Raw genomic sequence first — 21,197 nt, 5'->3', positions numbered from 1 at the left:
CTTGCTGTTAGAAAATGGAGGGAGACTGCTTTCCCTTTAGCAGGACGTTCTAGACTCCAGTTATTGCAAGACCAAGAAAAAAGCTTCACTAGCTACACAGAACTTGGAAAAGTTGCCTTTTCGAATTACATTTCCAAGAGACTCTCAGCCAATGTGGTCAAGGGATTCCAAGAGCTGTCACCCCCAAAAAGTAAAATTTCCAAGATTTGTGTTGCCAGTTAAATGAGACCTTGGACAGACACTCCCAGTGTCAAAGCAAACCTGAGTTGGAGATTGACATAAGGTACTTTATATGTCCAAGAATCTCTAAGTTTCCATCTGCACTGCACAATTAATGTAGTTTGACACAGCGTTAACTGCCATGGTTCAGTGATATGGAATTCTAGGATTTGCAGTTTTGTGAGATATTTAGACATCTCTGTAGAGAGCTTTGGTGCCACAAAAAACTGCAAATCCCAGGATTCCATAAGATGAAGTCATGACAGTTAAAGCAGTGTCAAAATTTATTACTTCTGCAGTGTGGCAGCAGCCTGAGTCAGCAATGCATTTGCTTGTGAGATTCCCATCATTACCACCATGTATTCCTCCAAAACAGAGGGACTATGAGTTTATGCGTCCACTACACAGTCATGTAAATGTGAGCTGCATTGTTGTTCTAGTGTGCCTTCAAGTCATTTCTGACTTATGGCATACCTATCATGGGTTTTTTCTTGGCAAGATTTGTTCAGAGGAGGTTTGCCATTGACTTCCCCTGAGGCTGAGAACATGTGACTTGCCCAAGGGCACCCAGTGGGTTTCATGGCAGAGTGGGAGCTGCATCAGAATACATAAAATCACTTGGAGGAAATGAAGTACTAAGCCAGATAATGCTGCCACCTTTGTGATTCCATGATGCACAAGGCAGAGGTTCTGGGGCACACACTCAGAAAATGGACTCAACATGTTGGCTAAAGGATTCTGGGAATTTTAGTCCTCAAAATAACCTTTCCAAGTTCTGCTCCAGTGTCCTAACCAGAAGGAAATCCAGACAGTTGATGACTGAATGCCTGCCAGCTAAGCAGAGGCAAGCTGTCTGTTCAGTCTAATGTCGGTGCCCTGCCAAGGTCCTTACTTTTGCAGTGTAAAGTACTTCTAAATCCCAAGGGTACAGAAAGATGAAACAGAGTGCACTCTATAATCCAACATGTGTCTGGCTAGAGCAGTGTGACAGAAAAGAAAAACAAGGAGCGTGTGCCAGTCATTATTCTGGGAGCTGTCTTATTGGGTAAATGTGTACGAATGTGAAGTCGAAGGCTTTCATGGCCGGCATCCATAGTTTTTTGTGGGTTTTTCAGGCTATATGGCCATGTTCTAGAAGAGTTTCTTCCTGACGTTTCGCCAGCATCTGTGGCTGGCATCAAAGATGCTGGCGAAACGTCAGGAAGAAACTCTTCTAGAACATGGCCGCATAGCCCGAAAAACCCACCAAAAAATAGGTGTATGAAAGGGCTTATTTGGTCAATCTATCTAAGCACCTATACAAGTTTGTGAAGAGCAGGTGTGCTGAAATAGTTTGACTGGTGGATTAGGACTCTGGGAGGCCAGGGTTCGAATCCTTTGTCAGCCATAGAAACCCACTGGGTGACCTTTAGCAGCTGTCAAGTTACTCAATTCTCAGCCTCAGAGAAGGGTAACAACAAACTCCCTCTGAACATTTTTTTGCCAAGAAAGCCCTATGATAGGGTCCCCTATTATTATTATTATTATTATTATTATTATTTTAACCTTTATTTATAAAGCGCTGTAAATTTACACACGCTGTACATACAATCTTTTAATTGGACGGTTCCCTGCCCTCAGGCTTACAATCTGAAAAAGACATGACACAAGGGAGTGGTGGTGGGGAAGGGGCCTCTCGAGTAGGATAATACATATAAAATACATAGCAATACAGGAAATGATTCAATAAAACAGACAACAAAAGAACATCAAATAGCAAGTGACAATTATGCAATGCCTGAGAATGCTGCCCTGAACAGGATGGTCTTCAACTCTGTTTTGAAGCTGGTTAAAGATGTGATGGCTCTTGCTCTATCGTAGGAATGAGTCGAAGGCACAGAACAAAATTTCTTTTATGATGTTTTCTTATTTTACAGAATGAAGATATTTTTGTACTAAAAAAGTACTTTAAGAGAAAGGAGTCTCTAAGAAAAACACCTTGTTCCATCCTTGATTAGGGTGATTTCAGAACAGAACATAAAAGCACAGGGAGAGACATGTTGGGTCAGACCCAAAGTGTATTTAGTCCCACTGTTCTCTTCCCCCATTGGCCCATCAACTGCCTTTAGCAATTGGGAATCGACAGCTCAAGTGCTGTTTAACCTTCAGTTACATCAACTGCAAAAGGAATGATGAGATGAAAAGAGGAAGGGCCCAAAATAGTAAGGGAAACTGAGCAGCAATCTCCTTTCCTAATGGTGAGATGAGGTTTCCTTAAAGCTAGGGGATGGACTCATCCACAAAAAGGCTTAATGTGATTAAAAAAAAAAAGAAAGAAAGAAAGCCAGCATGGTTTGAGCATTGGACAGGATTCAGGAGACCAGGGTTCAAATCCCTGCTTAGTCATGGAAACCTACTGGATGACCTCAGTCGAGTCACACTCTCAGGCCTCAGAGGAAGGCAAACACAAAACCTCCGCTGAACAAATTTTGCACAGAAAACCCCATGTTAGGTTTATCTTAGTGTTACTTAAAGGCACACAACAACAACAAATGATTGTAAAGAGCCAGTTTTGCAACATATCTCTTCATTGCTCAAGGCTATTTGCATACATCAGGGGTGGGAATCATGTATCCCTTTGGATACTGCTGAACTGAAATTCCTAGCACCCCTCACTCTTGACTATGCTGGCTAGAGCTGCTGGAAGTTGCAATCCAGCAATATCTGAAGAGCCTCATGATTCCCATCCATGGTATACATCCTATGGAATCTCAACAGGGCAGGCTCAGAGCGTGGAGAAATTACTTTTTTTTCTGAACTACAGTGGTCACGTTGGCTTATGGATGCTCTGAGCTAGTATCCAAAAAAGTAGTTTCCAAGCTCTGGTCAGGACCAGAGGCACTAGAAGTCATGGACCACTGGGCAGAGCTCTGAGGAACCCACTCACCTGGGGATACTTTCCATTTGCCTTCACAGGGGATTGGCTTCATCTTCTAAATAAAGTGGTTCATCTTCCAAATAAAGTAACTGGCAGCAAGCCAATATGGGTACCGCTTCCAAATTATCCTTTATAGCAATGACACCATGCCCAGCCCCAACTGCAATGCAGAGAGATGCTTTACAAGCACAGGTCTGTGCATGCACAATACTGCACAAATTCCACAAATGGGAAGTGTACTGGACCACCTCTAAAACAGCAGGAAAATACCAAGAGTAATTGCAGGCTAAATAATGAGTCTTAATAAATGCACAAATGTGTGTGTGTGTCTGTGTGGTCTCTGAACATGCAGTAAAGTGTTCACAGAATGCATCCAGAGGGACAATCCTGGTCAAGGCCAGAAATCTTGCAGCCCTTGGATTGCAATGTCCAGCATTTATTGCCTCTAGCTAAACTGGCTAGGGCTATTGGGTTTAATATTTGCAGTCTAATAATACCTGGCTCTAAATAACCTGAAGGCACAAGATCCTATCTGATCTTGCTAACTAAGCAAAGTCAGGCTTGGTTAGTACTTGAATGGGAGACTACCAGAGAAGACAAGATACTGTATGCTATATTTTGGAAGAAGGTAATGGCAGACGATCTGTGACTATTCCTTGGCTAAGAAAAGCCCATTAAATTCATGCAGTCAGCATAGGCCAACTGGTGACTGAAAGACACATAGCATAGATTATCTGCAAGGCTGCAATTATTCCCACCCCAATCTAAGACTTCTGTCTTCACTTTAGTATTCTCCCTTTTCCTCTTCTCTCTTCCTTAATTGTCGTTGATGCTTATTACTGCCAATTGTCTTTAATGTTTATTATCAGTCTCTGATCTTTCCTCTTGGTGTTGTTGTGTGTCTTCCAGTGGTTTCAGCTTATGGTGACCATAAGGTGAACCTATCATGTTTGCCGTTGCCATCCTCCGAGGCTGAGAGAGGGTGATTTGTTCAAGGTCACCCAGTGAATTTCATGGCCAAGGCAGAATTTGAATCCTGATCTCCAGAGTCATAATTCAATGCTCAAACCACAACACCAAACTGTCTCTCTTGATCTGATCTCTCCTCTACCACCAACTGCAAGGGAGCACATGTCATATTTCCAGGATCTAGCTCTTGGCAAAGTAATGTCAAGAAAACCCCAGAATAATCTAACCAGAGCCAGGTCCAGCAGGTGTGCTGTGGGCGGCATCGGAGTTTATCACACGGGAGACATCCAATGCAGAAACAGGATTTAAAATGGGATTTAAAACCTGAAAAAAGCCTAAGAAGACACACAAAAGTGTGATTGATTTTCAGACACATCGCGGTTAATGCAACATTAAACCAGCTAGAAAGTCGACAATACACAATTCTTTTTTACTTTCAGGATTTTCAGACACATCAGGGTTAATGCAACATTAAACTGGCTAGAAAGTTGACAAAATACAATTCTTTTAACTTTCAGGATTTTCTGAAAGTAAAAAGAATTGTGTTTCGTCTACTTTCTAGCTGGGTTAATGTCACATTAATGCACCTTAACAGCATTGTTGTCTGAAAATCAATTGTGCTTTTGCATGTCTTTTCTACTTTCTGTCTGGATTAATGTCAGGTTAACCCAGACGTCATCTGATAATAAATCTGCTTTTGCGGGTTTTTTCACTTTAAATCCCATTTTTGCATGGGATCCCTCTCGTGTGATAAATTCCATAAACTTGGAACCATCTTCAGTCACAGGGGTGGGCATCTTGTAGCCCTCCAGCTGCTGTTAGACTGCAGTTCCCACTGTTTCTATCCAGCACAGCCAATGGTGAAGGATCATGGGACTTGCAGCCCAATAACATCTAGGAGGCCACAAGTTGCCCAACCCTGTTCCAGCACTTCTCTGTACCTGATGGCAAAGAAATGTGGCCCATATAGGTGAGGGAATGGTGTGACTGTGCTGTTATTTTAATAATAAAAATGATGACTATGTCTTACTCTCACCTATTAACTAATTGCCCCTGCTTCCCCCAGCAAATATCTGCTGGATCAACTTTCCAAAGCTTGAATGTTTATTACATTGTGGAAATTACTATGCAACAAAATGCCTTCCAGCCCTGAAAGTCATGCCAAGTGCCAACCTCAGTGCAGATCTTGTTCTAACAACTTTGAAAGATTTCTTTGGCTCTCCTCTCCCCAGATAGAGGGAGAAGGAGAAAGAGAGAGAGAGAGAGACAGAGAGATCAAAGCCATTAAAAGATAGATAGGTAGATCAAAGATATCCTTCAGAACCACTGAGGTGGCAGAATGGAAAGCACACAGATTAATCTTGTCTCAGAAAACGTCTGAGAGAGGATGAGAGGAGCCAACAGAGGCACCCACACAACTTCTGCTCTCTGCTGGGAGAGCTCCCTTCCCTCCCTTTCTCGCTTTGTCCTGGAGGAACAAAATTCCCCCGTTTCTCCCACTTTGAAGGCAAGGAGGGGTGTTGCTGCGCTCACACTGTGTTTGTGATGGAAGGTGGTTTTTCCTTTTTTTACTATATATATATAGGATCTGGTGAGTACTGAAATGTGCCTCATTTCTCCCCCTTTCTCTCTCTGATTCCTAGCCAAGAGAGGAGTTCCTACACGCCTTTTCTCCACCCCTTTTCTCTCTCTTCTCCTTTAAAAGAAGGAAGCACTGAAAGGCGAGCACCTTATTTTTCTGCAAGACAGACTACAACTCAGAGCCCCAAGCTAGCTCTCTCCCTGGTGCTGCCTTTTTTTCCCACCAGAGCCTACACTTTTTCTTGCTCTTTCAGAGTCCAAGAGGAGCAGCAGAGGTTCAGTCTTGAGACTTTGCAAGACCTTCTCAGACTTTGCAAGACGCCCCCCAGCTCTCCCCCCAGAGCCATTTGCTCACCTGTCTGCAAATCTAACTGGAGCCCCAAGACTTTCTTGCCCAACCAAAGTCAGGAAAGAAGCCTCCAAGCAGCCATCTAATCTTAGGAGGACATTCAAAACCAAAGAAGGAGGAGGAATTGGGGAAAGGAAGCATTTGAAGAAGTCAAACAAGGGACCCAGGAAGACCTCTCTGTTCTTCCCCTACACTTTTTAATACTTTGATGCCCAACTTTGGAAGGAATACTGCAAGTCCTTTTTGGTTCCTGCCAAGCTAAGGCTTTTTTCTCTGCCCTTAAAGGAAGAAGTCCTGATTTCAGCATCCAAATATTTATGTATATATATATTGGATGGGAAGAGTTTCCCTGTTTGTTTCTCCCACCTTGTTACTTATGTCGTCTCTTCTCAATGGAGAAGGCAAACAAGTAACCCTGATCTTTTTTCCCCTTTGGGGTTGTTAGAAGACTTTTTTTTTTTGTACCAAAGGACTTTTGTTGTGTGTGTCTGTGTATCTGTTTGTTTGTTTCCTGGAAAAGAAGACACAAGTTTGGAGGAAAGAAATGAAGGAGTCCAGACCCCCTTCTGCAGGACTGTAGGCACCCCTATTTCTATTTTTAAATAAAGAAAGGCTCCCTCCTTCAATGTGTCTGGAACTGCTGGGGATTGGAGTCGGCATGCATTTCGGAGTGATCTTCATGTCTCTCTGGTACCTGCCACTCGTCAGCAGTGAGGTGAGTCCTGTGTTGCTTTTTTTTCAGATGCTGCGTCCACACTGTATAATACATCTGATTTGACACCACTTTAACTGCCATGGTCCAGGCTATGGAATTCTGGGCATGGTAGTTTGTTGTGCCACAACAAACTACCATGCCCAGAATTCCATAGCCTGGAGCCATGGCAAGTTAAAGTGGTGTCAAACTGGATTATTTCTAAAGTGCAGATGCAGCCATACCTGAGCAAGGAAAACCCATCCAGTCTGCATCAAACCTGTGATTTAAAAATAATAAATAGGGCAAATGAGTGTGCAGATTCAGTGTATTGAAAGAATCCCACATCTATGGCAAAGGCAAACATGTCAACATACCTAGGAATGTGGGGAAATAAGATTTACATCCTAACCCATTGGGTACCTGCCACTCATCAGCAGTGAGTTGAGTCTCCTGAATGACTTTTTCTTCAATATACTGTCAGTACACTCTCTCAGCTCAGAGGATGGCAGTGGCGCACCGCTGTGAAGGAACTGGCCAGAAAAAAACAAACCCGATAACAGTTGGCAGAAATCCCTTGAAGGCACCAGCAGCCTCTTCGCTTGTAAAAACTCTCACGGAAGAAATAGTATTCCCTGGAAATAAATGGAACTCTAATCTGAATAAACTGTGAACCTAGTCATTAGGATCACAGACTTCCAGCCCCTTCTTTCTGGAGAAGTCCCATGCATTCAGTGCATTTCTAAGACTGAACTCTTAATCTAAATAGTGGCCTAATAATAATATTTTAAAAAAGGGGCACATTGTTGATTTGGGGGGGCTCTAGGCTGGCCAAGTGGTTTTTAAATTCCTCTGGCAAATAATATAAGTTTGGCTATTTCACTTAGACCCTTTCATATGCAAACCAAATCTTCTGATTATCCATTTTACCTTATATCCATCCCTTGATACACAAACCTGATTCTGTGTGAATGGCACCTTGTTTCACCCCAGCATTGAAGCAAATGAGTTTTTCACTGGAGTTCTCATTGGCAACGCACTTTGGCAACCCTTTTTACAGGAATGGCTAAGGAAGGGGCATTTTAAGGATGGCCAAAAGGCAAGGAACTTCTTCCCCAAAATGATCCCGTATCAGATTGTCCTCCAAAGGAGAAGGGGCTTTGAAGGAAACAGGGCACTCTTTTTTTTCCTGGCAGTTCAGCCCAGGCAGAGCCAGTGTGGTGTAGTGTTTTAAGTGTTGGACTATGAATTTGGAGACCAGGGTTCAAATCCCTGCTTGGCCATGTAAACTTGCTGGGGTGGCCTTGGTCAAGTCACATTCTCTCAGTCTCAGGAGATGGCCATGGCAACCCCCCCCCTTTTGCAGAAACTTGCCAAGAAATCCCCAGGATAGGTTTGCCTTTGGGTCTCCCTGAGTCAGAAATAACTTGAAGGCACACAACATCAAACCTGCTACAAAGAGAGAGTTTCTGGAGGAGCATCTGCAATCTATTTTGTAATCCTCAGGGGAGTCTGTCTGAATGGGAAAGCTCAGCTACTACTTTCTCCCTCCCTCCCACAATGAGAGGTCAGACGAAGGGAATGTGAGATTGCAAAGTTTTGGCTGGCAGCTGAAGACCAGCCAGAGGTTACCTTTTGCAGATGGAGTTTCCCAGCTGTTCTAAGTTGGAATTACTGCAGGAGGGATCCTGTATCAGTTCCAGCCAAATGCCCAAGGGGAAAAGGAGGGAATACAAGAGGCTGAGGCTCTCTTAAAGAGCCACTGCTGCCCTCTGGTTTTCCCCTGGTTTTTCTTTTTTAAAAGGTGTGCCTAACATTTCCTACAAATCGGCAGAGCTCCTTTTGATTTGCACCAGTCGCAGTGCTTTTGCATTCAGCTCTGTGCTGATCTGTATGTGTATTGTGTTGTGTGCCTTCAAGTTCTGACTTATGGAGATCCTATCACAGGGTTTTCTTGGCAAGTTTCTTCAGAGGGTGGTTGTCATTGCAATCCTCTGAGGCTGAGTGTGTATGTTTTGCCCAAGGTCACTCAGTAGGTGTTCCTGGCCAAACTGTGATTCAAACTTTGGTCTCCTAAATCCTAGACTGCATCCGCACTGCATAACTAGTCACATAACTAGGCACCGCCACAACAAACAACAAATTCCAGAATTCCTTAGCATTGAGCCATGGCAGTTAAAGTAATGTCAAACTGGATTAGATATGCAGTGTGGATGCCGCCCTAGTGCAACACTCAAACCACTACCCCACACTGGCTCTTAACTCTTGGAGCAAAGAGCTATAGCCAACTGACTTGAACCCTGAGCCACATGCAGCTCAAAAGGCACACTTCTGTTCACTTATGGGTGGATGACTGACCCTTTAACCCACAGAGACAGCCCACAATCTGAGAGATTGTACAGGGATAAAAGGCTGAGCTCTCTCAACCCTTTGGCCAAGGCATGTTAATAGGGAAGGTGTGGATTCCAATCCTTATCTGTGAGTTTTAAAAAAATCAAAACCCTAGACGTGGTAAATATTCCAGGCAGTGTAATGGTTTGAGCATTGGACTAGGAGGACTCTGGAGGCCAGGGTTTGAATCCCAGCTCAGCCACAGAAACCTACTGGATGACCCTAGGTGAGTCACAGTCTCAGTCTGAGAGGTTGACCATTGCAAACCCCTTTGGAAGAAAATTGCTAAGAAATCCCCATGATAGGGTCATTTTAGGGCAGTGATTCCCAAACTTTCTTCCTCCAGGTGTTTTGGACTTCAACTCCCAGAAGCCCCAGTCAGCTTAGCCAATAGTCAAGGATTCTGGGAGCTGAAGTCCAAAAAACATCTGGAGGACCAAAGTTTGGGAACCACCGCTTTAAGGGCTCCGCAAGTCAGAAATGACTTGAAGGCACAAAAACAAATAATGCCAAATTCCAAACAGTGATCTCTGATTCATGCCACCCTATTGAGAGAAAGTCATGTAACATGCAAGCATGTGCAGAGCAAGAAAAGCAAATCTGATGAAGGCAGGGAAACACCCGCAACAAAAGAACAGCAGGTTGTCTGGAAATGGACAGCTGTCAGGGAGGGACTGGTGAAATTAATCCACCCATGTGTGCATGTGTGTGTGTGCTTTGGCTCCTCTTTGCCGTGAGCTGGTCGTGGCAGCAGTAGAGAGAAGAGATAGAAAGCTAGGAAGAGAAGGAGGGCTCTGCCATTCTGCAAGAACTATTTACTGAGCACTTGGGACATGGTACGGACCCACACTCATCAACAAACGACATGCAGTGCCACACCGCCCTTTTCAAATAAAAAGGCAGGAGGGTGTGTGTCTGTGTGCTGTCATGTTACCTATTTATGGTGACCCCATGGATTTCAGAGGGTTTTCTTACTCAAGGAGTACACAAGAGGTGGTTCAGACAGTTCCTTCCTCTGAAATATAGCCTACAGCACCTGGTCTTCATTGGTAACACATCCAAGTGCTAACCAGGGCTGACCGTGCTTAGCTTCCAAAAATGACATAGGACCTGGTGCTTTTATTTAGTGGGAGGGAGAGGAGTCACAAAAAGGTGTTCACAATATCAGGCCTTTGTTCATCAGGGGTAGAGAACCCTGAAGCTGTTGATAATAGGGAAACAAGCATCGCCGAGCATGTATAGAGTGCTTTCTTTAAATGTATATTGTTTTAATATGTATGTGTCTTGTTTGTTCTTTTAAACTGATGTATGTTTTCATTGGTGTTGTGTTCTTAACTGATGCATACTTGTTTGCCTCTTCTTGTTCCCCACCTTGATCCATGGGGAGAGGTGGGTAAGAAATAATAAAATTAATAATAATAATAATATACTGTACTACTGTTACTCTCCTACACAAGGTGGTCTCAGACTCGGTATTTAAGGAGGCAATGAGGCGTTATCTGAGAGCTTGGCTTGTAGAAGAGCCTTAAAATAAATAAATAAAGCACTCCTCTTTGAGGAGGAGGAGGAGCGCCTGAGAGTCAAGGTTTGGGTGGCAGCCAAGGTTTAGGTTCTTGTGTCCATAAACCTGAGCGAAGAATTTGTCTTTTGTTTTGTGTTGTGTGTTATGTGCATGCTGTGATGAGGGAGTGGGACTACAAAGTCTCGGGCCTACCACCTGGGATGGTCACAGGAAAAGGCAACAGGAGCCAGCATGTTGTATTGGTTTGAGTGTTGGACTATGGTCCAAAACACACTGCAGAAATAATCCAGTTTGAGACGGCTTTAACCGCCCTGGCTCAGTACTAGGGAATCCTGGGAACTGTAGTTCATTGTGGCACCAGAGCTCTCTGATAGAGAAGGCTAAATGTCTCACAAAACTGCAATGATCTTGGACAAGTCATACTCTCTCAGCCTCAGAGGATGGCAACGGCAAACTCCTTCTGAAGAAACTTGCCACAAAAACCTCATGATAGATTTGCCTTAGGGCCTCTATAAGACAGAAATGACTTGAAAGTGCACAGCAGCAGCAGGAGGCCCAGGTTCAAATAAAAATAACAATAAAATAATTCCTATTTTGCCAAAGGTGCACTTGATGGAGTCACTAATCCAGGTTGCTCACTTCACAAACCAGCAATGATTTAAATGGGGACAACTGCTGGATTTCCTGGCAAGCAGGGTAACCTTGCTTACCTGCGAAGAGGGCTTGTTGTTGTTTCTCTGTGCCTTCAAGTTGTTTTCAACTTATGGCCACTCTAAGGTGAACCAATCATGAGGTTTTCTTGGTACAAGTTGTTCAGAGGAGGTTTTGCCTTTGTCTTTATGAGAGCATGTGACTTGGCCAAGGTCATCCAGTGGGTTTCATGGCTGAGGAGGAATCGAACCCTGGTCTCAGAGTCGTAATCCAACATTCAAACCACTACACACCCACTACATATTGCTGTACGAGGCAGAGCAACAAAACCACCCCCCAAGTAGATTGTACGCCATAGGCAGGCTTTTATATTCTTGATTTTACTTGGTTTTGTACAGCGCCATGTAGATTTACGGTGCTTTATAAATAAAGCGAATAATAATAAGATGTGGTAAGCTATTTTGGCACTGGAGGCAGAAAATCACACATGCACCTCTCCCCAGTGATGCAGTAAAGCAGAATAGTAAGAAATTAGACAACACTTTGCGGCTCTTTCATGCTCCTCAGATTCTGCTGCCTGAGGCAGCTGTCTCACTCTGCCTGATGACAGTGCAAGATCTGTCACAGATCTACATCACACTCTAAATTGTTGCATAAGCATATTTACTTGACGCTCCATGGTGGCATTCCTGCAAAAATGAATGTGAATGAGTTTGCAATGCAGTGTCCAGCACTTATCTGTCCTTCTGTCACAAGCTTCTGTTGGCTATGAAGGATTAAAACAAACAAACAAAAAATCTGGCCTATGACGTGTTTAATGCTATAATAATAGATGTACTAAAATTGCAGTCACATTTACAGTCGGCCCTTCTTATACACTGATTTTTTATACACGGATTCAAGCATACACAGTTTGAAAATGTTCCAAAAAAGTATAAATTTACCTTGATGTTCCATTTTTTATTAGGGACACCATTTTGCTATGTCATTATATTTAATGGGACTTGAGTATACACGGATTTTGTTATACACGGGGGATCTTGGAACCAAACCCCAGCGTATAACAAGGATCCACTGTACTAGGAAGTAAGCTGCAATGAATACGGCAAGATTTACTCTGAAATAATGCTGCTTTTCTTTTTATCAGAAACAAGCTTCTGCTTCCTTGTTACCTGACCAAGAGGGTTGTGTAGTTCAGTAATATTTGGAATTCAGAGACTTAGCCATTTTAGTCTGGAAAATAAGTATGCACAGGAATCTTGTAGCATTGAGACTAACTGAAAGAAGTTGGTAGCATGAGCTTTTGTAGACTTGAGCCTACTTCCTCAGATGCATACTCCTTTATTTTGCCAGCCAAAATGCACAATATACATGTTGCAAGCTTTTGAAGCTCCACTGCCTTCTTCATCAGGCAAGGTGTTAAAAACTTTTCTTTCAATTAGCCTCAAATGTGCTACAAGTTCCCTTTGCAACAGCAGTGTTTAGTTATACTGTCAGTTGAAGCTGATACCATGAACAATAACACAAGACCTCAACACTTCCCAGCTGCAACACAAGGCCCACTTCTTTTGACATACATAGGCGGGGTACAGACCGCCGCTTTGCAGCGGTCTGGCGCCGCCGCCAGTAGGTCCGCGGGGGAGCCGGAGCCTTCAGACGGCCCGACTCCCGCGCGGACCGAAAAAAGAAGCTCCAAAATGGAGCTTCTTTTGGCGTCGCGTTTGCGACGTAGCGAGGCGCCAGGGGCGCGCTCGCTACGTCAGCAGCGGCGCGACGCGTCTGGACGCTCAGCGTCCAGTACGTAAAGATGGCGCCGGCCATGTAGAAGGGCCGGCGCCATCTTGTACGGACGGAGTCCGTACTAGGCACAGGGGCGTCTATAAGAGACGCCCCTTTTTTAAAATGGGACGTCCGGAGGACGTCCCAAAGGGCTGTGTAGAAAGCCCCATACTTTTTAAAAAAGATATAGCTACCCAAATTCAAAATATGTACCTATGTTACCTAATAGATATGGTATCTGAGAGCCAGTGTGGTGGAGTGGTTTGAGTGTTGGACTATGACTCTGGAGAGTAGGGTTTGAACCCTCACTCAGCCATGAAAAGCCACTGGGTGACCCTGGGCAAGTCACACTCTCTTAGAGGATGGCAATGGCAAAGCCCCTCTGAAGAAACATGCTAAGAACACCCTGGGATAGGTTTGCCTTGGGATCGCTGTAAGTTAAAATGACTTGAAGGCAAACAACACATAACAGAGATACGGTATCTATATGATATATTTATTTAAAACATGGATTTCCTCCCCTTAATAGTGGGTGCTGTTGCTTGACGCTATTGCGTGTATTCAAAGCGAAAGCTGCATGTGTTTCACATTTGGATAGCTCTACCGGAATGTAAACATTCTAATAACTACCATTAATTAGATATGCTCTATATTTGTTTACAAGATTGTTAAATATTATCCTTTATATTTGCTTATAGAAAGGTCCTAGTTAGCTCCAAGAAACAATTTCTCCCACTGTGACTATTGTGTAATTCACAGGAAGAATAAATCCTCCAATACTGCCAATTTCTTACTATTGAGATATATATCATGAAGTGCTTGTGAATATAAAAAAACACCCATTTGGTCTTATAGTCATGCAGGAGCTGCTTCAGCAAGCTTATATAAACTCAACAAAAACTTGCAAGCAGGCCCCATATGTATCTTGTTTTTAAGCACCATAATGTATGTATGACAGTTAATGGAGACAAGTAAATGCAGAGTCTCTGCCCTGAGGAACATACAGTTGTTGCTAAAACATGATACAACAGGTTTTCATGTACTGAGAAATTAAGAAAGCAGGTTGTGTTGTGGAGCACCAGAATCACCATTATCAGTGATCCTGTGAGCTTGCATAATAAGACACACACCCATTTTGATGGTTCACCAAAATTAACAGGAGGCGTGGCTCTCTTAGCACCTAATAGACAGGGATGGTGCTCTCTTCAGGAAAGGCATTTATTTGCATATGAATGAATAGCATAAATAGTACACACAACAAAGCTTCCCCAGGCAAGGAGAATAGTGCACACAATAAAGTTTTCCCAAGGAAACATCATGTACTAAGGACTTTAAAAGTGATGTATTTCATCCTATTTCCTCTATATATCTGTGTAACATACTCTCAGCCTCAGGGGAAGGCAATGGCAAACCTCCTCCTGAACAAATCTTGCAAAAAACAAACAAACAAACATGGTAGGGTTGCCATAAGTCAGAAATGATTTCAAGGCACACAGCAGCAACAACAAAGGGACTAGTGTGGCCTCCATCATGTCAGTATTGGACTCAGTATTTGTGCAGCTGAGAAGGAGCCATCCAGTTTGTCTTCAGCTGGGATGCAAACCTGTAGAAAAGTGATCAAGGGCTTGTAACTGCTCCCATGAAAGATAAAGATAAGCTCAAAACATCTTTTCTATCAACACAGTGACAATGATATTTGTGTGCTTTTTCCCTAGTCTCTTCTTCAAGGACAGAATTTGTTAAGGAAGTCCATCAAATAGAATTGTACTGCACCAGCTACCTGCTGCAGGCCCCACACCCTCCTATCAGTTATTTTATTCTTGTGTTCTTCAGCTTACCATCATAAGGAAACTCTGTAGAGCTTTTGCTTCTATGCATACACTACATTCTGTAATTGCACTTAGAAGAGACCACAATGGCCATCCAGTCCAACCCTGTGCCATGCAGAAACTCACAATCAAAGCACCCCGACAGATGGCCATCCAGCCTCTGTTTAAAGACTTCCAAAGAAGGAGACTCCATCACTCTCTGAGGGAGTGTGTTCCACTGTCAACAGCTCTTACAGTCAGGGAGTTCCTCCTAATGTTTAGGTGGAATCTGTTCCTGTAGCTTGCATCCATTGTTCCATGTCTTATTCTCTAGAGCAGCAGAAAACAAGCTTTTTCCATCTTCAGTATAATGGCCCTTCAAATGTTTAAACAAGGCTATCATATCAGCTCTTGCCCATCTCTTCTTTAGGCTAAACATACTCCTCATAAGGCATGGCTTCCAGACCCTTCACCATTTTAGTCACCTCCTTTGGACACTCCAGCTTGTCAACCTCCTTTTTGAATTGTGGTACCCAGAACTGCATGCAGTATTCCAGGTGAGGCCTGACCAAAGCAGAATAAAGTGGCACTATTACGTCCCTTGATCTAAATTGCTTCTCTTGATCTAGACTTCTGTTGCAAACTGTCTTGTTCACAGTGGGAGCCACTATGTCAGGGGTGTGAGAATGGGGACCCAGGTCTAAATTCCAATTTGGGAAAAATTCATTCCAGCCATGGACAGGTTTAAGGGTATGGGGTAGGGCCAAAATAATGGGGTTGGGGCCAGATGTCATAGCAAGCCATCCAGAAATTTTACAATATGGGACAGGGTAGCAATATTGCAAAGTAAGCCCCAGTGCAAAAGCATCCCATGCTGGAAAGAAAACATACAGTACTTCAGTTGCATGCATCTTGCAAAGCACAGCTTTATTCTTTGCAACAGCTGCCTAGCTTTGGCCACAGAGTCCCAACCATAGCTTCCTTTTTCCAACCTGGCCCTGTGCTGTAGCTGCCCAGATCACTATCCAGACAACTAATTTGGTGGGGTCTTGGCCATCCTTGTTCTTTGCTCTTATCTTTGGAGTTTATTAGACAAGGGAAATTGGAAGTATAATCCAATGGCAATCTGAACTCAATCATGGGGTTTAACATTATTGCATGATAACCTACTACACGCAAATTCAGGCAATGGGAAGTCAGTCTGAACGCAATCATGAGGTCTCACGTTATTGCGTGATAGACTGCCACATGCAAATTCGGGCAATGGCATGCTATTTTTGGGCAATGGGGAGCCAGTTTGAATGCAATGAGCATTCATGCAATTTTGCTAAACTAGCAAATTCACGTGAATGTGTTCTGGCCCCACTTTCTTTTCATTCAAAATTAAGAGAAATTCCTCACATGTGATAAACTCCTTCATTTCCTGTTCTTCTGGCAGTATTGGGAATAAGATCTGTGCTAATACAGGAAGAAAGTCTTCTTTTACTCCCTTGAAGGGAGGATCTACATATCCTAAGACAGCACTCCTCCTCCTCCTGCTTGCATTTACAGTATAACTACCAGGTAATAAACCAACCAAGATGGGAGGCAATGAAAACAATGTCTCTAGTACTAATCCACTGACTTTCACCTCCAGCAATAGTCTGGTGCAGACTGCATCTCAATGAGTGGTTAAGATGTGGGATACAGGGGATTTTTTTCCTTTAAAGCCCTGCACCAAATATACATCCCCCCCTTCATTTCAGTCAACCACTGTATGACCACAAGAGAATGGGTGGGTGTGAAGCCTTCCTTCCTGTGGCTGTTCCATTGTTACCCTGGCCATAAAGGGAAGATGTGGACTTCACTATGGTTGTATACATGTGGCCAATTTGTATTTCCTGCCCAGGCAGTAAACATTTTTCCTTTCCTTGACAGAACAGTGTAGTCTGAGTTTAAAAGGAAATGTACCCCATGCCATTTGGCTTAATCATCCTTTCCCTACTCATCACCCAGCACGTACCTTCCTATGCTCATGTCCACGCATGCTGCATTGTCACTTAGATCTGGGATTAGGCTGCAGAAATGCCAGCCCCCTGATCAGACAGTTATCCCCTGGCTGAATATGGCACCTGCCTTCCTGGAAATCCTGGCTTCCATGCAGCCTGCCAGGGTTTCCCTGCTTCAGCAACACTGACTCTTTTGCTGTTAACTTTTGGTCTGTTGGCTGCCACTCATAATTTCTTAATGGCAGGTGCTCTCAACGTACTATGCATGACTTTTTATTGGCTGCAGAGGGGCTGCAGAGGGGAAACTTCCTTATGCCATAATGCAGAGGAAAGCAAGAAATCAAGTTTTTGTATTCCTGGACAAGAATGCTACATAGTGGTTTCTTTTAGAAGCACTGAGTAGGGTTTTTTAAGAAACATTTTATGTCTGTGAAATGTCTGAAATACCAGGTGTTTGTAGACAAGCAAAGTTCTAAGCAATGCAACCTCTCTAATCCAGATTGTTTGTAATTTCTATTCTATTCTGTTAGCATTTGAAAATATTATTTTGGGGACTAAAGCTCTCAGAATCCCACAGCCCATTGTAGGACAAAAAGTAATTTTCCCAACATGTTTTACATTCACCCATTATTTTGGATAAATCTACTAGGAAGCAAACTTCTGCATTTTAGTGCTGCATGGATAAAAAGGAGGAATCTTGCAGACATATAATAATAATTAATAATAATTTGTTTTATTTATATACCGCTATTCCAAAGATCATAGCGGTGAACAGCAAGTAAGCTAATTAGCAAGTAAGCTAATTTCCCCCCAACAGTCTGGGTACTCATTTTAGCGACCTCGGAAGGATGCAAGCCTGAGTCGAGCTTGGGCCCTTTTGCTGGTCTTGAACTCGCAACCTTGTTTTGAGTGAATGGCTGTAGTACAGGCATTTAACCACTGCGCCACCAGGGCTCCTATTATTAATTATTATTATTATTATTATTATTATTATTATTATTAATTATTATTATTATTAATTATTATTAAAACAATCAGGAGAGATGCTAAGGCAGGGTAGCACCTTTGAAACAACAAACTAACTTGTGCACCTGTTTGTCTCAACTGATGTAGGCCTAGGAGAAAATGTAATTTCCATGATTTATCCATATGCATCATGCCTCTGTAAAATCACCCCACTTTCCCCCTTTCTTTACAGTCTGCCCTTGCATGAAGGGTAGAGACTATAATAGACTTCTCTGGGTGGTGAGGATGAATATAAAATCTGAACTAATAACCAGTAGGAGAATCCTAATTTACAGTGTTTCTCTGTTCATGAAGAATAGGCTTCCAGGTAGGAGGAGTGGCTTCCATTGACCTATGGAAGGGATTTGTCAAGAATCTGAGAGGTAACAGCCCACAGCTGGGTGTCCTTACAGAAGGGTTTAAAGGCATCTTTTCCAGACATGGAAGGGATGGCCCTTGCATCAGGCTGGGTATCCTTTGCTAGGTTGTGCTGAGACTCGTTGCTGTTATTCCATGCTGAGGAATGTCACGGTGTTTTCCCCACCACAACCCCCAAGCAAAGGAACATCTTTTTAAATAATTTAATTAGCTTTGTTCTCTTAATTCTCCACGTGTGCAGTATGCACTCCACCCAAGTATGCACCTCCACAGAGCCACAGGCAGAGAGCACATCAATTTCCAAAAGGCTGGGATTTTGTGGGTGGGCTACCATCAGGCTGGTGACAATAACATATGCCAATTAGGCATGGTGGGCATATAAGACTTGGATTGCAATTTCTTTATTATTGTCTACATTGTCGCTCCACCATCCACCACCATACTTCCGTGGCCACTTTGCACTCTGGCTTAATTAAAATCTTCACTTTTCCAAATCTTTTAACAGAGGGCCAAAGGAGCAAAAGGGATGGGGTGGATTGCAGAGCTGGGAAATTGCTCAAAAGGTATAATGACTTTTGGTAACCCACCTTCAGTGGAGGACAGGCATTACTGTGAAAAGACAACTGTTGTGCTGCAGTTCCCTAATCCCTATCCAGCATGGTCTTGTCTGTGCTGGGGGTGATAGGAGTTGCAGCTGAAAATCTTGAGGTTGGGTGGGGCTCTTCCATCAGGCATGGGGGTTTTGCTTGTACATTTTTTCACCTCATTAATGAAATCTCTGAAGAATTACATAGCCTATCACATTTCTTAGAACAAAAAATAAGGTGGAAGTCTTTCCTGAAGTGTTCAAAGTGGGAGATCTTCCCTTGCTTCTCATCTCCCATAAACCTAATTTAGCACATTGAATGTTCAAAAGAATTGGTGACCAAATAAAGCAGAATGCAGAAGTGTAGCGCTTGGTGTTCCTCTCTGAGCCTTTAGAACCACTTCCCATTCTCCCACTCCCAGTTTCACAACTCTTGTTTTCTTGGTCTCATGCTGCAAAGTATTTTTCTGGTTGGAACCTCAGAATCATCATGAGAAACCGCTGAGCATATACATGGTTTCTGTGGGAACCACTGTATATAGCTGCATGGCTCAGGCTTTTGATTACCTTTTCATGGGAACACTTTCAGGCTCTATAGTACTCCCACCTTCATATGGATGTAGTGAAAAGGTGTGGCTCTCAAATCTTTTCTAGATCATAATCTATTCTGTACCTGCAGGATATTAAACTGGCTGCTTGGTTTTGCTACAGTTTGGCAAACTCTGTCCTAGATTATCTATTGCAGCACTTCATGTCAAGGAAGTAGTAAATTCAGGGCCAACCGTTGTTGTTGTTGTTGTTGTTGTTGTTGTTGTTGTTGTTGTTGTGTGCCTTCAAATCATTTCTAATTTATGGGGACCTTACGGTAAACCTATCAAGGAATTTTTTGGCACAATTTGTTCAAAAGGGGTTTGCCTTTACTTTTCTCTGAGGTTTAGAGAGTATGACTTGCATAAGGTCATCCAATGGGTTTCTATGGCTGAGTGGGAATTGGAACCCTGGTCACAAAATTTATAGTCCAGTGCTCAAAACCATTACATCACTCTGGCTCTCCCAGGTCAGCATACCATTAGGCAGAACAGGGTGGCTGCCTCTGGAAACTTATCTGGGATATTATGAAAGCAAGGAGAGCAAATGCAGGTGAATTAGTTAATCCTTTTTTACTGTCAGGGAGAGAACTTGGAGATTTTTTTTCCTGCTTCATGAAGCAAAAAAACTAGTTTTCGTGAGCATATTGTATTTTAGGGTCTGTGTCTTTTGAAGGAGCATATAGATTTGTGCGTAAAGTTTGAAGTCTAGACTTCTGGATTGCCTAGCTTAGGTATCAGAGAAACCTAGCACAGCCACTGGGTGTAACTCTGGATATGAGGAATCCATCCTCCTGCCAATGCTAGTCTTGCTATGCAATACAGACAATACAAATGCCCAGGGTTGCAATGCAGTATTTTTGCCCTGATCCTGCCTGTTCTTTCACCAGAAGCAGCAGTCACAAAGACTGGGAAAATGTTGGCATATATTGCTAAAAGTTCCCCTGCAGCTGTCATATGCTGGAGGGTGAGGAGATGAGGAAGCAGAGGCGGCAGCAGTTGCATTGGGCACATTGCTGTTTTGGCTACTTTACATGGCTAGACTGGCAGGTGACACTGGCAGAGAAGAGGACCAGCAAGTGACTTTGGCAGCTTTCAAGGGATAGAGCATTATGACTCTGCATGTGTGCACAGCTTGGAAGCATTAGCGTAAATGCCAATGTTAAATCATCAAACAAATGTTATTCATTCACTTTAAAGGCATTTGGAATCTGCTTCTGGCTTTAAACTGCTTTGGACTGCTGCTGCCCTTGCCTGGGGCTCTTTCAGACTACTCAGTTATAGTGCTATGATTCCACTTTAATGGCCATGGAAAAATCCTATGGAACACTGGATTTTGCAATGGAGGGAAGAGCATTTACAATTCTCAGCTAGAAAACACTAGTGCTTCACCACACTACAAACCACAAGATTACATAAGAGGATGCCAAGGCAGTTAAAGTGGAATCATAGTGCTATCTATAACTGAGTAGGACAAAAGTGTCCTTTGTCAGTGGAACATATTGGCTCCTAGCTTTGGCTCAAGAAGCTTTCAACCTTGGCTCATATCCATATAGCGCAGGGAACTTACTGCAGGGATCTTAGAACATGCCGTGTTCCCAATATTACCTTCAGACAAATCAGAGTTTTGAAAAGTTACTTTTCTAGACTATGATTCCCATAACCCCCCTGCCAATTTTCAAAGTTCTGTTCCTAACTCATGAACCATTGCTCACTCGCTCTCCGTAAAATGTACGGGAGTGCTGGCTCATGCCTAGCGAAGCATATGGCTGTAGA

General features: G+C 43.2%; 1 protein-coding gene across 6 annotated transcripts in view; it reads left to right on the top strand.

Annotated features, from left to right (window-relative positions):
* Positions 1–21,197, top strand: part of PDGFB (platelet derived growth factor subunit B) — a 61,738-nt gene that overhangs the window by 9,335 nt on the left and 31,206 nt on the right. For 4 of the 6 annotated variants that reach the window (XM_042469397.1, XM_042469398.1, XM_042469396.1 and 1 more), the window contains one exon: positions 5,749–6,750. The exons of 1 other annotated variant lie outside the window; for it this stretch is intronic. In XM_042469397.1, coding sequence (XP_042325331.1) covers positions 6,661–6,750 — 90 coding nt within the window. In that variant the 5' untranslated portion in view covers positions 5,749–6,660. Of the gene's footprint in view, positions 1–5,399; positions 5,658–5,748; positions 6,751–21,197 lie in introns of those variants that run through there. One more of the 6 variants, XM_042469399.1, reaches the window with a different exon arrangement.

This window comes from Sceloporus undulatus, chromosome 5 (assembly GCF_019175285.1).
Source record: "Sceloporus undulatus isolate JIND9_A2432 ecotype Alabama chromosome 5, SceUnd_v1.1, whole genome shotgun sequence".
Taxonomy (NCBI): Eukaryota; Metazoa; Chordata; class Lepidosauria; order Squamata; family Phrynosomatidae; genus Sceloporus; species Sceloporus undulatus.
The sequence above is the reverse complement of the archived record's forward strand: the minus strand, read 5'-3'. Positions and strand labels throughout refer to the sequence as shown.